Genomic DNA, 15,132 nt, shown 5'->3' with positions numbered 1-15,132 from the left:
GGACATCCATTCAGTGGATTTCAGAAGAGATCAATGAAGCATGTAAAATTTGAGTGACCTTGACAGGTTTGATGAACGGAGACTGTTTCTCCTCATCTGGAGAGTCCAGAAATAGAGATTGTAGTCTGAGATTAAGAGGTTAGCTAATTAGGATTAAAATGTGGAGAAATTTCTCCACTCAGTGGTTACAAATTGTTGGAATTCTGTGGATGTCCACGTATTAAAGTTATAATCCTGCGGTGTTAAAATTAAAGGAGCAGGTAATGGCATTGTCACTAATAATGTCACTAGACTTGTAATGGAGAAGCCCATGCTAACATTCTGGGAATATCGTTTCAAGTCCTCAGGCGACTGTCTGTGTGGAGTTTACACATTCTCCCCATGTCTGTGCGGGTTTCCTCCGGGTGCTCCAGTTTCCTCCCACAGTCTAAAGATGTGTAGGTTTGGTTGATTGGTCATGGGAAATGCAGGGTTACAGGGTTGGATGAGTCTGGGTGGGATGTTCTTCGGAGTGTCAGTGTGGACCTGATGGGCTGAATGGCCTGTTTCCACACTGTAGGGTGGTGAAATTTGAAGTTAATCAAAAAGCTAGCCTTTTGTAGCTGCTATCAATTCTTGAAAACAAACCACATCTAGTTCACTAATGGCTTTAAGGGAGGAAATCTGCAATCCTTATCTTGTCTGACCTACCTTTGACTTCACATCTACAACAATGTAATTGAGTCTTAAATGTCCTCTTGGCAAATGCTGGCCTAGCCAGTGCCACCCACATCCCATGAGTGAATTTGTTTTGTTAGATCAAGCTTTTTGCTCATTATTTTGATGACTGATGGAACCAAGAGATTAAGGAAAGTGATGGCAAGTAAGCCATGATTGTAGCGATTGTAATGAGGTCAGCCAGCTGGAAATGATAGAATATGAGTTCCCTTATTGAGGCTGTTAATCAGGCCCAATCACAGAGCCCTGGCTGACAGACATAAGCAGACGTGTCAGAGGTTCTGTTCACTCTGAGAGCTGGCCCTGAGAAAGCTGTACCCGTTTCAAGGACTCTCCATGTGTAAAATAAGGTGACTTGGTGACGGCATATGGTCCTCTGTGGAATTATTTCATGATGTTATTCGGCCCAAGGCTAATAGAAGGAGATGCATAGCTTTCTCCTGGTTCTTTATGTTCTCTTTATGTTCTTGTGAACTACAAACCTGAGCATGTCGTGGTTCCCTTGTTCCTCTTTCCTCCCTCTGACCATGTTATCAATATCAGTCTGTATTAGGTCAGCCTTTTGAAATAAAAAGGGATACAGCAATAAGCATACTCAGTAAAGCTGTCGTAACATTTAAAGTTATTTAGAATAAAGTATCTCATATCTCTCTCTCACTGAGTCTGAGATGCTTAAATTTCAGCTTAAATGCTTGATTTTATTGGTTGAAATTTAAATTATTTTTCTGTGTGTGTATGTATGTTTTGTGTGTGTCGTGTGTGTCGTGTGTGTCGTGTGTGTCGTGTGTGTCGTGTGTGTCGTGTGTGTCGGTCTCGGTACAGGTCTTAGAGATGATTGTAGAAAGAAGTGTTTACAATGTGGCCTTTCCGGTTATGAGTCAGTCTTCTAACACCACACAATCTTCCAAAGGGGAAAAATGTGAACAAAGAAAATTATCACCATCTTTTCCATTGCCCTGCAATGCAACCCATCAGTTTCTGTTGTCATGTACTTCTTCTAAACCCACTGTGACGACAGAGAGTAAGAATATCTATTTGTTAACTATGTGCAGTGTGTCTTTATACTTCCATGGGTTGTCAGCAGGACTGAAGGGCTCATGCCCGAAATGTCGATTCTCCTGCTTCTTGGATGCTGCCTGACCTGCTGCGCTTTTCCAGCAACACATTTTCAGCAGGACTGATAAGGCCAGTATCCCTAATGATCCTTATGCTGAGTAGCTTGCTCAGCTATTTCAGAGTCAGAGAGTCATACAGCACGGACACAGTCATTCACATTCTTGTGGATCTGGAGTCACATGAGTAACATTTCACAACAACAGTCATCATGGTTACCATTATGAAGACAACTTTTATATTCCAGATGGATTAAAATTAAAAAAATCAAATGCCACCAGTTGGTGTGGTGGGCTTTGAACTCACATTATTATTGTTTTATAAGGTTTGGGAGGTAATATGACATTACCACTTAGCCACCACCTGTACTCAGAGTATCATAGTTTCCTATACTTAGCATTTCACAAAGTATCTATCCTGTTTCCCCTAACGTCCTTATAATGCAGACTCACCGAGACTTCCTCGCACTGGAACAAGTAGACACTGGCATTCCTCTTCATCCTGTGCTTAACAGTGATGGCCAGCACTGAGTTGTAGATACAGCTGTTTAATATTGCCTGACAGTCTTGAATATCTTCAATGGGGAAGTGTTCCAAATCATCCTAGACAATTGACCAAAGAGGTAAATACAAACAGGGATTTGCAAGTATCTGTCTCTCAAAAACAAATCCAGAAGGACAGAATCTTTCAATGCATTTATTTTAAAGGTCTGTCCCTTTGTAATCTTTAATCTGAAAGAATATTCACTCCAGTCACCCATTAAAAGGGTCTAAAGGGTTGTATGTTAGAATACACAACCAGAGAGTGTCATGGAAGATGATGTAGTAGAGACAGGCAAAACAGAATTGGATTAAAAGTCTTCAGAGAAAGAAAATACAGGTCCTTAGGGAATGGACAGAGGAGTGGGATTCATTGGAGAGCTCTACAAGGGACTAGTATTGCCACAATGGATTAAATGGCCCCCTTCTGTAACTCATTGGCTTACTGATTATAAAGAAAAAAATTTATCAAGCAATTAAGCATTCCCTCCTGACTCTGTCCCTAAAAATATGAGTCAGGCATTTCAGACTGAGGTAAGGAGAAATTACTTCAGTTAGAGAGTTGTAAAACTTTGGAATTTGCAATCCAAAGTGAGATGTGGATGCTGAGTCATTCACCATTCATGGAGGACTGACATATTATTGGAAGCTCAGAAAATCAAGGGATATGTGGATAGTGGGGAAGTGGAGCTCAGGTAGAATACAGCCATGATCTCATTGAATAGAAGTACTAGACCCAAGCAGTCTGTGAGACACCTGCCCAGGGTGAGGCTCTTGAGAACAAAATAGAAACACACCAGAAATTTTGCAAGATTGGATGAGACACAACAATGGTTGTTCTTATCCAAACCATTTCTCAACTTAGCTCCCTTCAATTAGTGTTATTCAATCTGACAACTTGAGTGAGCATGATTTACAAATTGCAGTTACAATGCACTGAAACATCACAGGGTCAAATGGCTGATGGTAGCTCCTAGTACTAACATTCCTGTGACAAAAATCTGTCGGATTCTTTCCTGTAGCAGTGAACTGCCTTTTCCAACATAATTCTCAACCTTCCATTTCAAACATATTCGGCAAATAATTTAGAGGTCTTTCCTTTTTCCCTCTGCTGTTGCTCTTCTCTCCACAGTATCCTTCACTTGAGGGTGAGAACACAGAATTGAAACATTCTTAAAATCCTCTGTGAAGCAGCTTACCTGATTGGTCGGCTGTGATAACTGAACTATGTGGAATATTGGGATTTGAGTCATGACGTGTACTGAAGAAAAGGAAAGTGTCCCAGTATTCAAATAATATCAGTGTGATGCCTCTGTCTGTACTGTGAAACATTTCAAACTATATGCTTCATTGAAGAACTACTGCTGGCTATCTTTTTAAATTTATTCATGAGATGTGGATATTGCTGGCTGAGCCAGCATTTATTGCCAATTTCTTGTTGTCCCTTGAGAAGGTAGTGACGAGCTGCATTTTCAAATTGCTGCAGTTAATTTGCTGTAGGTAGACCCACAATGATATAGTGGGGTGTGTTTGTGTGTGGGGCGGGGGGTGGGGTGGGGTGGGGTGGGGGTGTTGTAGTTACAGAATTTTGACCCATTGACACTGAAGGAACATCAATATGTTTCTATGTCAGGATGATGAATGGCTTAGAATTTGCAGCTGATGGTGTTCCCATGTATCTGCTGCCCTTGTCTGTCTGGATGGCTGTGGTTGTGGGTTTGAAAGGTGCTACTGAAGGAGCCTTAGTGAATTACTGCAATGAATCTTGCAGATAAGCACTGCTGTTATTGAGCATCAGTGATAGAAGGAATGAATATCTGTGGATGTGGTGCCAATCAAGTGGGCTGCTTTGTCTGGGATGATGTTGAGTTCTCAAGTGTTGTTGAAGCTCACTATTCCAAGCAAGTGGAAAATATTACATCATATTTCTGACTTGCATCTTCTATATGGCGGACTTTGGGGTGTTACTCTGATTCAATGATGGCAATACAATTGAATGTCAAAGAGCAATGGTTAGATTCTCTCTTGTTCGAGATGGGCATTGCCTGACACTTACTTGACATCAATATTACTATCCACTTGCCTGCCTGAACCTGGACATTGTCCAGGGCTTGCTGCACTTGGACATAGTTAAAAATCACATAACACCAGGTTATACCCCACTCCAACACTGGCACCTCCACATCATTTGGACATAGACTGCATCAGTATCTGAGGAATCACGATATCAGCAGGGAAACATTCATAAGACCTTCCTTGCCTGATGTTTGAATACAGGAAAGCATTTCATTTCTTATGGATTAACACTTCCTTTAAAGTAGCAGAAAGGTGAATGGCACACACATCTTAACTGCAGATATCAAAAACAATAGATTTTGGCCCTGATTCTTTCAACAGCTCACACAATATCTGAATTAAATCAATGGTCTCACAGGTTGTCATCTGCCTGTAACTAAACAAAACAAGTTGCAAACAGACAAACATGTAACCAAGGATCAGGGGTAAGGCAATGCACCTCCTTGATCCAGCTCCACCATTCAATATGATCATGGCTGATGGGATCACAGCTTCAAATTGACATTCCTGCCTGCAGGAGGGATGTCTTGCTACAATTGTACAAGGTCTTGGTGAGACTAAACCTGGGATAGTGTGCAGATTTCTTCTCTGTATCGGAGGAAGAATGTTCTGGCTATGGAGAGAATGCAATGAAGATTTGCCAGATGACAAGACTTATGGAACAGAGACCAGATTGGTTAGGACTACACTCACTGGTGCTGAGAAGAAGTTGAGAGGGGGTGTCTTTGCGGTAGGTGGAACCTCATAGGAACATATGAAACTCTAACTAGGGAGTGTAAGTGCAAGAAGGATGTTCCCAATGATTGAGGGGTTCCAGAACCAGGGGTCAGTGGGGTAAACAGGGGTCATAGTTTTTGGATATTGGATAAACCATTTAGGACTGAGATGAGGAGAAATTTCTTCACCCAGAGAGTGGTGAGCCTGTGGGATTCTCTGCTACAGAAAGCAGTTGAGGCCATAACATTGAATGTTTTCGAGAAGGAGATAGATACAGTTCTTACAGCTGAAGGGATTGAAGGATATGGGGAGAAAGCACGAATAGAGTTTGAGTTGGATCTAATGCCCAAAACGTCGATTCTCCTGTTCCCTAGATGCTGCCTGACGTGCTGCGCTTCTCCAGCAACACATTTCCATCTCTGATCTCCAGCATCTGCAGACCTCATTTTCTCTTCAAAGCATCCCCCATAGCCTCTCTCACTGTCCTGACAATAGCTGACCTCTTCCAGGAATCTTTACCTTGGTCTCAATGTCGGCCATTTTGAAAGCAGTGGGATTCAGCTGCAGGATCATGTCTTGTCCCCAGATTTTACCCTTGGCATCAAGCAGCTTTAGCTTCTTAATACAATGATCCACCGTCACCATATCCTTTGAGTTGAGGTCACAGGTAATCAGGTGCTGCGCACAGAAGCCAGACAAGAATTGCAGTAAAAATCAAGTGAATGCTGGAACGCTAAAAGATAGCAATAAGTTCAAGTGAGCTGAGGTACAATTTCTTTCCCCTTACTACAAAATTGTTATATTTTTCTCCTGAGCTCCTTTCACTCACTGGGATTTTCTATTTTCATTGATGATATTGGGATAGTTGCTCGTCATATGCCCCTCCCAATTAGCCTTTCCAATTGAAGCCCCATTTCTGACACCCCTCCTCCCCACCCAACAACACCGAAACCTGTTGTAAGCTCTGATCCATTGAAAGGTTTATCCCAATTTGAGCGTGTAGAGTCCTGGTGGGAGGCTGGGACAATAGGACTCAGGCCACATTTTTATTCAGCTGGTGTGGGCCCCCTGCTATCAATCCCACTGTAACAATGTATTCAGAACATAGCCGAGTAACTTCTCTTTATCTAAAGGCAAGTGTAAGGTGTTGTGTTCTGGATGCAACTCAATCGGACAAACTACTGCATTTAAAGCAGTACACATTTTATTCATAACTATAATTAAAATGCAACAAAAGAAAGAGGAAATTGGACCAACTTAACTCTATTTGAAAACTTAACAGAATAACAGATTATTTTACTACTAAACAGTAACAGTTCCAATATAGTAACATCCCATAAAGACACTCTTGGCAAAAGCCAAGTCAGTGAAAGAGATTGTTTCACATGCAGTTCTCGCAGCCCCGAGAAGGAGAAACATCAAGAGAAAACTCTGAGAGAGCCTATCAGGGAGGGATGTGCTGCAGCTTCCAAACCCAGCTGAGACTCCAGCAACAACTGCTACTGAAAAACTAAAAACAAACTAAATATCCTGGTTCTGTGGGAGCTTGACCACACCCATTCAGAATGCTTCTATTGTTCCAACAAAACAAAACAACTAAGGTCTCACACATTGTTTACTGTAATAGCTCTGTATAGACTGCTCGTCAGCTCTGCCTTAAAACCTCTTTTCAAAACAAAAGCGGGACAAAGTACACTTCTTAAAGGCATAGTATCTTCACACAATGTTCAATGTTTACAACTTTATAATAGTGTCATACCTGTCACATGTTGCAGATGGACTGCCATTAAAGTGAGTCTGTCACAGTCATCATTTAAAGTGCATCAATGAAACCATGTTGTACGGTCCTTGCAATGCTGTGATCAACTATAGGATTTCCACCATCATCATACTTCTGATAGACCCAGAGATGAGAGGACTACCAACTGAGTCACAGTTGATTATTCATCTAACATTAAAGTGATTGGGCATTGGACCCGACCCATTATACCCTCGCAATTCCCTTAAAAGATTATACATTTTTAAAATATTTGGTGGTACAGACCTCAACCCGGTACTGAATGTTATTTTCCCTGGAGTTCAGAGCCTGTGCATAGACCTTTCTTTGTTCTGTTTAATAGTAAGAGAGAGAAATGATTGGGATTCATTGAGAGTCAAGATTGCAATAACGACACAAGTAAGTTGTAACATGAAGGACAGTATGTGTACACAAGCCTAGCTTTGGCCTGTCCTTCTGCAATGCTGCCATTCCTTATGTGAAATTGTCTTGCTGTTATTTACCTCCCTGAACAAGATCCACCAACAGATATCCTTTGGACCAAGGAACGGGGAATGATGGTAAGTCACCAGATAGAGACCTCCAACAAATCCCATCTGTCTGAAGGCAGGCTGTCAACCTTCCTTTAATTCATTCATGCAATGTGGATGTTGCTGGTCTGGCCAACATTTATTGCCCATCCTCGATTGCCCTTGGACAGTTAACAATCAACTACATTGTTTTGGGTCTAGAGCCACATATATGGCAGTCAAGGAAAGGGTGGCAGTCACAAAAACAGAAACTGTTGGTGAAACTCAGCAAGTCTGGCAGCAACTATCTGGAGAGAAACAGAGTTAACATGTTGAGTCTGAAGAATCTTCATCAGTCAGTGGACTCAAAACGTCTCTGCTTTCATTTCACAGGTGCTGCCAGACCTCCTAAGTTTTATCAGCAATTTCCGCTTTTGTTTCTGATCTCCAGAATCCACAGTTCTTTGCTTTATTTAAAACAAAGTGAACAAAATGGATTGTTCTGCCAATCCCGAATGGTTTCATAATCATCGTTAGACTCTCAATTTCAAATTTTATTTGTGAATGTTGTAAGTGGTGGATGTAGGTGCTACTCAGCTGGATTGCTTTGTTCTAGATAGTGTGGAGCCTGTTGAGTATTGTTGAAGCTGCGTTCACCCAGGCCAGTGGTAAGTATTACATCATACTCCTGACTCATGCCTTGTAGATGCTGGACAGGTTTTGGAGAGCCGGGAGATGAGTAATTCACCACAGAATTCCAGGTCTTTGACCTGCTGTTATGGCCACAGTATTTATATGACTAGTGCAGTTCAGGTTTTGGTCAATGGCAAGCCCCAGACGTTAAACGAGAGATTTCAATGATGGCTGTACGATTGAACATCAAGAGGTGAAGGTTAGATTTTCTCTTGTTTGAGCTGGAATTTGTATGATGTGTGCTACTTCCCATTTAGCAGTGGCTCTGGAGAGGCACAGTGGCTCAGCAGTTAGCACTGCTGCCTCACAGCACCAGGGACCTGGATTTGATTCCACCTTGGGCGACTGTCTGTGTGGAGTTTGCACATTCTCCCTGTGTCTGCTTGGGTTTCCTCTGGGTGCTCCAGTTTCCCCTCACAGTCCAAAGATGTGCAGGTTAGGTGGATTGGCTATGCTAAATTGCCCATAGTGTCCAGGGATGTGCAGGCTAGTTGTATTAGCCATAGGAAAAGTAGGGTCACAGAGGTAGGGTAGAGGTGTTGGTCTGGGTGCGATGCTCTTTAGAGCACCATTGTGGACTTGATGGGCCGAATGGCCTGCTTCTACATTGTAGAGATTCCATGATTCTTATCTGCCTAACCCAGAAATATTATTGAAATCTTGTTGCATGCAAGCATGGTGTACCTCATTATTTGAGGTGTTGGAAGTGGGAGTGAACACAGTGTTTCATTCCTGTTGGTGTATAATATCTAGACCCACGTTGGAAGGAATTCTAATTGACAAACTGCTGAAAGGTTGGCCATCTATTTATCGTATTGTCCATGATTTAACTAAGATACATACAATTCCAAAACGACCTTTTGGGGTAAATGCTGGAAAACTGTTTTCTCTGGGTAGGGATCTAGAATTACAAATCAGAATCTCAGAACAAGGCATCGACCAATCAGTACGGAGCTGAGGAGCAAATTCTTGACTCAATTGGTTGTGAGTGATGGGATTTTCTACCTCACTGAGTTGCAGGTATTAAGTCATTGGGAGTATTCAAGGCTGAATTAAATGGATTTTTGGGTACCAGCAGAATTATGAAAAATTGAGATGGGGCAGCAAGTGGAGTTGAGATGGAAGATAAGCCATGATCTTGTTGAATGGCAGAGCAGTTTCGATGGGCTGAATGGCCTACTTCTCTTTCGCATGCTCTAGATTCTGTGAGACATCATCAAAAGCAGACATATCCACCATCACATAACCCTCATTAACAAGAAAATCCCTCACTTTGCCATCACTGCCAAGCCTGGTGGCAAAAGAGAATCATAGCATCCCTATGGTGTGGAAACAGGCTGTTTAACCCATCAAGACCATACCAAATCTCTGTGAAGTGCATCCCACACAGACCCACTCCCACTACCTTATATTTCCCATGGCTAATACACCTGGCCTGCACATCTTTGGACTAAAGGAGGAAACCCACACAGACATTGGGAAAATATGCAGACTCCCCACAAACAGACACCTGAGGGTAGAATCGTACCCAGGCCCCTGGTGCTATGAGGCAGTAGTTTTAATCACTGAGCCACTTGTTAACTGAGGGATAGGGAAGACCCTATTGTGAGTGAAAAAGCTGTGCTGCTCCTGGGAAACCAAAATGGAAAGCCCAAAACACGTTCAGTAGCAAAAGCAAAATGTCATTGATGGAATTTTGCAATCCAATGATCCATGAATGGGGACAAAGTTCCTCAACTCTGCTGCACCCAGTTGAGAACAGTAGTGTGCAATCAGGCAGCTAACTAGCAGAGGTGGTTCCACATATCTATATTTTTATCAACAATAACAGAGACCAGAATGTGACAGGGCTGAAGTTACTACAAGCATTTTCAGTCAGATGTTTTATGTGTGTGCTCCTTTTTGGCCTTCTCTTGAGCTCTCCGCCTTTGCCAACACCAGTATTTAATTAATTCCATTCACTCCAAATGACGTTGAGGAATATCTGAGAAGACTAGATAGAATAATGCTTAAGATGCCAGACATAATGTTAAAGACCTGCATTATACAAGTAGCCATGGCTATAGCTAAGATCTCCTTGATTCACTCATACAGTATCAAAAATCTAACACTTACGATAAATTGATTTGGCACTTGGTCTCTTGGAGATGCTTTGGGACCTTTGGAATGGAGGTTTTTCAGGATGAAACCCACTAGCGAGAAAAATAAATACAACATGCTTATCAAAATAAGAGGCTGATGTTTCTTGCCCACTATTTCATGATTGTTTATTTCATTGCATTAGTCTAGGGTACACAAATGAGCTTTGTCAAGCTGAGAAAATTGACAGCAGCAATATATCAATGTATGAGCCCGTGACCTACCTTTTTAAAGCAGCATTTCATTATCGACAGATGGGACTCAACAAGGCGACATGCATTGAATTCGAGAGCTGGAAAGTTGTTTGTTAGACTGTCAGCAGGAGTTTATAACCTCCTTCCTCAATGCACTAACCTAACTCAACAGAAACCAGGACTAAAATGTGTAACATTGCCATCAGCTATTAGCAATTAACAGGCCACTTATTAGACCAGCAACCTGAGGAATTTCATCTGAAGACATGAAGATTGATATAGTACATGTCAACTTTACTACCAAATTAGTTACAATTCGCTTTGGTATATACAAGATCATTCAGCCTGAAAACAACACTAAGATAAAGACCTGCATTGGTGTAGGACTTTTTCCATTCACAGGATATCCCAATGCAGCTCACAGCTTGAGATGGCCTTTGTTGTTTCGTAGGTAAATCAGTCAATGAGTCCACACACAGTAAGATCCCATGAACTGTAGATGTGTTGTGTTAATCTGTTTTGGGTGACCTTAATTAAGTGATCGAAACCAGTAAAAACTTGGGAAGGACACTCTGGGAATCTGTAACATTGAACGGTAGAGGCAGACAGGCCCTCTGTGTCACATCTGATTTGAAAATCACGCAATACCAGGTTATAGTCCAACAGGTTTACTTGGAAGTACTAGCTTTCAAAGTGCTGCTCCTTCATCAGGTGGTTGTGGACCATCAACATCACTATCTGATTTTTAAGGAAGTGCTCCCTCAGTAATGCACCTGACTGTCAGCCTATATTCTGTACTCAGGTTCTCTAACACAGCTTGAAGATATAACTTTCTGAAGTGTAATCTAAGCCATCAGAATATGCCATAATAACTCATGAACATTCCGAACTTCATATATCAGAATATTCCCAATAACTTAATCAAATATTATCTTAGTTAATAAAATGCCTTGGGACTAGATTGGGTTGGGATATCTGGTCGGCATGGACAGGTTGGACCGAAGGGTCTGTTTCCATGCTGTACATCTCTCTGACTTGTTCGTAGGAATGATAGGACTGTCCTATGAAAAGAATTTGAGCAAACTGGGCCCTTAATCTACACAAAGAATGAGGTGCAATCTCATTGAAACTTGCAAAGCACTTAAAGGGATAGATGCAGGTAAGATGTTTCCACTGGTTGGAGAGTCTAGAACCAGTGGGAACAATTTAAAAATAAAGAGGAATGTCACTTAGAAATGAAATGAGGAGAAACCTTTTCAATTTGAGGGTTGTGGGCACCTATATAATTGTTTATCACAAAGGGCTGTGGAGACTCAGTCTTTGAGTATTATTAAGGTAGAGGTTGATAGATTTCTGATTGCCAGGGTGATGACAATGAAATGCTCAATCTGTTACATCAAATAGAGAACAGGTTTAAAGGGCTGAATGGCCAATAGCTGTTATTGTGTCCTATTTGATCTCTCAGGTTTTCCTGCTGAGGCTTAAGAAATCTCACCTGGATCTGATTATGAAATGAACTGTGGCCTCATTGATACTTTAATCAATGGGAATAATTTGGTTCAGTGTGATTATGTGGTATCAGAATGGACGAGAAGGTTTGAATGCTCTTTACTCAGACAAATAATCAATGGCTCCCTTCATTCAGATTGTTTGCTGTGGAAAGTTAAGAATAAACTTCATTGGAGAGGAAGGGTTCAGAACTGAATGACAACAAATGAGAGTGAATGCAAAGAGGAGGATTAGACTATTAGAACTAAAGAGAGGGTCTATCCTCTCTTTGTTTTATTTATTTGTTATATTTAATTCATTTTTTTAAGTGACAAGAATTCTTACCCAAATATGCTAGGATATGAGCAAGCTTGACAATTAGCGACCCTTCTCTCAGTTCTAGCTCCCAAACTCTCTTACAACATTACTATCTTTCTAACCTCATTGCATTTTATTGATGCAATTGTACTCTTCTCAAATTGCTTTGTAAGCTCCTGATATATTGTACTCCATGTTCAGAATCACTGTGAAACACTTGAAGGTGTTCTAAGGTCATGAGTGGTGCTATATAAGTGCAGGCTCTGTTTTCTCCCACATATCCCCATTGTGCTAAAATGGAGCTTCACCCTGCCACCAGGCTCTCCATTTTTTAACACCTCAAAGTTGTATAAACAATCAGTTTTTAAATTATGAATTCAGTGTTGTTGTTTGTACATCTTGCCTTTAATAAATTTCATCTTTAAGGACTGCCTGTCCTCTGGGTGCACAATGTTGTGATTCTGCTTGGCAGTTAGTCTGCAAGCTGTTCCCACAGAAATCAGTTGGATTGTTGTCACGTCTGTTTCAAAACTTGTAATCTATTTTACAGTTTTCAATCAAGAGTTAATTAATTTCGGATGAGTGATTGATCATTAGATGATGTGGTTGACTCTCAACTGCCCTCCAGGCTATTAGGGATAGGCAATGTGTACTGGCCTGGCCAGTAACATCCATATCCTATGTATGAACATAAAGATAGTATGACAATTCCAGTTGAATCTCTAATCAAAGGAAATCCCCAATATTTTGATAGTGGGGGATTCATAGACAGTAATGCCACTGAATGTCAAAGGGCGTTTGTTAGATTATCTCTTACTGGAGATGGTCATTGCTTGGCATCAGGTACCAATATTAATTGCCACTTGTCAACCCAAGCCCGGAAATTGTCCAGACCTTGTTGTATTTCAACTTGGACTGTTTCAGTATCTGAGGGGTTGTGAATGGTGCCCAAGATTGAGCAATCAACAGCGAACATGCCACTTCTGACCTTATGATGGAGGGAAGGTCATTGATGAAGTATCTGAAGATGGTTCAGCCTAGGACACTACCCTGAGCAACTTCTGAAGAGATGTCCAGGAGCTGAGATGACTGAATTCCAATAACCATTTTCCTATATGCCAGACGTGAGTCCAGAGGAGAGTTTGGTCCTTGATACTAATTGATTCCAGTTTTGCTAGGGCTCCCTGATGGCAGACTCAGTAGAATGCAGTCTTGATGTCAAGGGCTGTCACTCTGATTTCAACTCTGGAATTCAGTTCTTTCATTCATATTTGAACAAAGGCTGTACTGAGGTCAGGAGCTGAGTGGCTCTAATGGAACCCAACCTGGGTGCAACTGAGCAGGTTATTGCTGAGCAAGTGCTGCTCGATAGTACTGTTGAAATCACCTTCCATCACGTTCCTGATGTTCGACAGTAGACTGATGGAGCAGCAATTGACTGGGTTTGATTTTTACTGCTTTTTGTGTACAGGACCTATCTGGGTAACTTTCCACATTTTAGATGTCAAGGTTGTAACTGGACTGGAAAAATGTGGCTGGGGATCAGCAAATTCTGGATCAAAGGTCTTCAGTACTATTGCCAGAATGTTGTTAGGGCCCATAGCTTTTACAGTATTCAGTGCTTCCAACTGTTTCTTGATATTATATGGAGTGAATTGAACTGGCTGAAAAGTGGTATCTGTGATGCTGGGGGCCACTGGAGGAGTTGAAAAATGTGGTGCTGGAAAAACACAGCAGGCCAGGCAGCATCCGAGGAGCAGGAGAATCGACGTTTTGGGCATAAGCCCTTCTTCAGGAATGAGGCTGGTGTGTCAAGCGGGCTGAGATAAAGGGTAGGGAGGAGGGAATTTGGGGGCGGGGTGCTGGGAATACAATAGGTGGAAGGAGGTGAGGGTGAGAGTGATAGGCCAGAGAGGGGTTGGGGGCGGAGAGGTTGGGAAGAAGATTGCAGGTCAAGAGGGCGATGCTGAATCCAGGGGTTGGGACTGAGATAAGGAGGGGGGAGGGGAAATGAGGAAACTGGAGAAATCTACATTCATCCCCTGTGGTTGAAGGGTTCCTAGGCAAAAGATGAGGCTCCTCAGGGGATCTCCCATCCACCGCCTCCAACCTCATAATCCCACAACCCCGCACCACCCTTTTCTACCTCCTGCCAAAATCCACAAACCTGACTGCCCCGGCCGACCCATTGTCTTAGCCTGCTCCTGCCTCACCGAACTCATCTCTGCATACCTCGACACTGTCATGTCCCCCTTGGTCCAAGAACTCCCCACCTACGTTCGGGACACCACCCACGCCCTCCACCTCCTCCTTGATTTTTGCTTTGCTAGCCCCCAACGCCTTATCTTCACGATGGACATCCAGTCCCTATACACTTCCATCCCCCATCACAAAGGCCTCCAAGCCCACCGCTTCTTCCACTCCCACTGACCCAACCAGTACCCTTCCACTGATACCCTCCTTTGACTGACTGAACTGGTCCTCACTCTTAACAACTTCTCCTTCCAATCTTCCCACTTCCTCCAAACCAAAGGAGTAGCCATGGGCACCCACATGGGCCCCAGCTATGCCTGCCTCTTCATCGGATATGTGGAACAGTCCATCTTCCACAGCTACACTGGCACCACCCCCCACCTTTTCCTCCGCTACATCGATGATTGTATCGCAGCTACCTCATGCTCCCATGAGGAGGTTGAACAGTTCATCCACTTCACTAACACCTTCCACCCCGACCTCAAATTTACCTGGACCGTCTCAGACTCCTCCCTCCCCTTCCTAGACCTCACCATTTCTATCTCGGGCGACCACACGAACATTTACTATAAACCGACCGACTCCCACAGCTACCTAGA

The 15,132-nt window shown here is 42.5% G+C and overlaps 1 protein-coding gene across 1 annotated transcript in view; it reads right to left on the bottom strand.

Moving 5' to 3' along the window:
* Positions 1 to 15,132, bottom strand: part of LOC122563072 (epidermal growth factor receptor kinase substrate 8-like) — a 76,189-nt gene that overhangs the window by 35,476 nt on the left and 25,581 nt on the right. The window contains exons 4-8 of the mRNA XM_043716449.1: positions 10,257 to 10,333; positions 7,207 to 7,271; positions 5,682 to 5,840; positions 2,283 to 2,432; positions 1,200 to 1,276 (exon numbers count right to left, since the gene is read on the bottom strand). Of these exons, the coding sequence (XP_043572384.1) occupies positions 1,200 to 1,276; positions 2,283 to 2,432; positions 5,682 to 5,840; positions 7,207 to 7,271; positions 10,257 to 10,333 (528 nt within the window). The remainder of the gene's footprint in view (positions 1 to 1,199; positions 1,277 to 2,282; positions 2,433 to 5,681; positions 5,841 to 7,206; positions 7,272 to 10,256; positions 10,334 to 15,132) is intronic.

The sequence above is a fragment of the Chiloscyllium plagiosum genome, chromosome 26 (assembly GCF_004010195.1).
Source record: "Chiloscyllium plagiosum isolate BGI_BamShark_2017 chromosome 26, ASM401019v2, whole genome shotgun sequence".
Classification (NCBI taxonomy): Eukaryota; Metazoa; Chordata; class Chondrichthyes; order Orectolobiformes; family Hemiscylliidae; genus Chiloscyllium; species Chiloscyllium plagiosum.
This window is presented reverse-complemented; position numbering and strand designations above follow the sequence as displayed.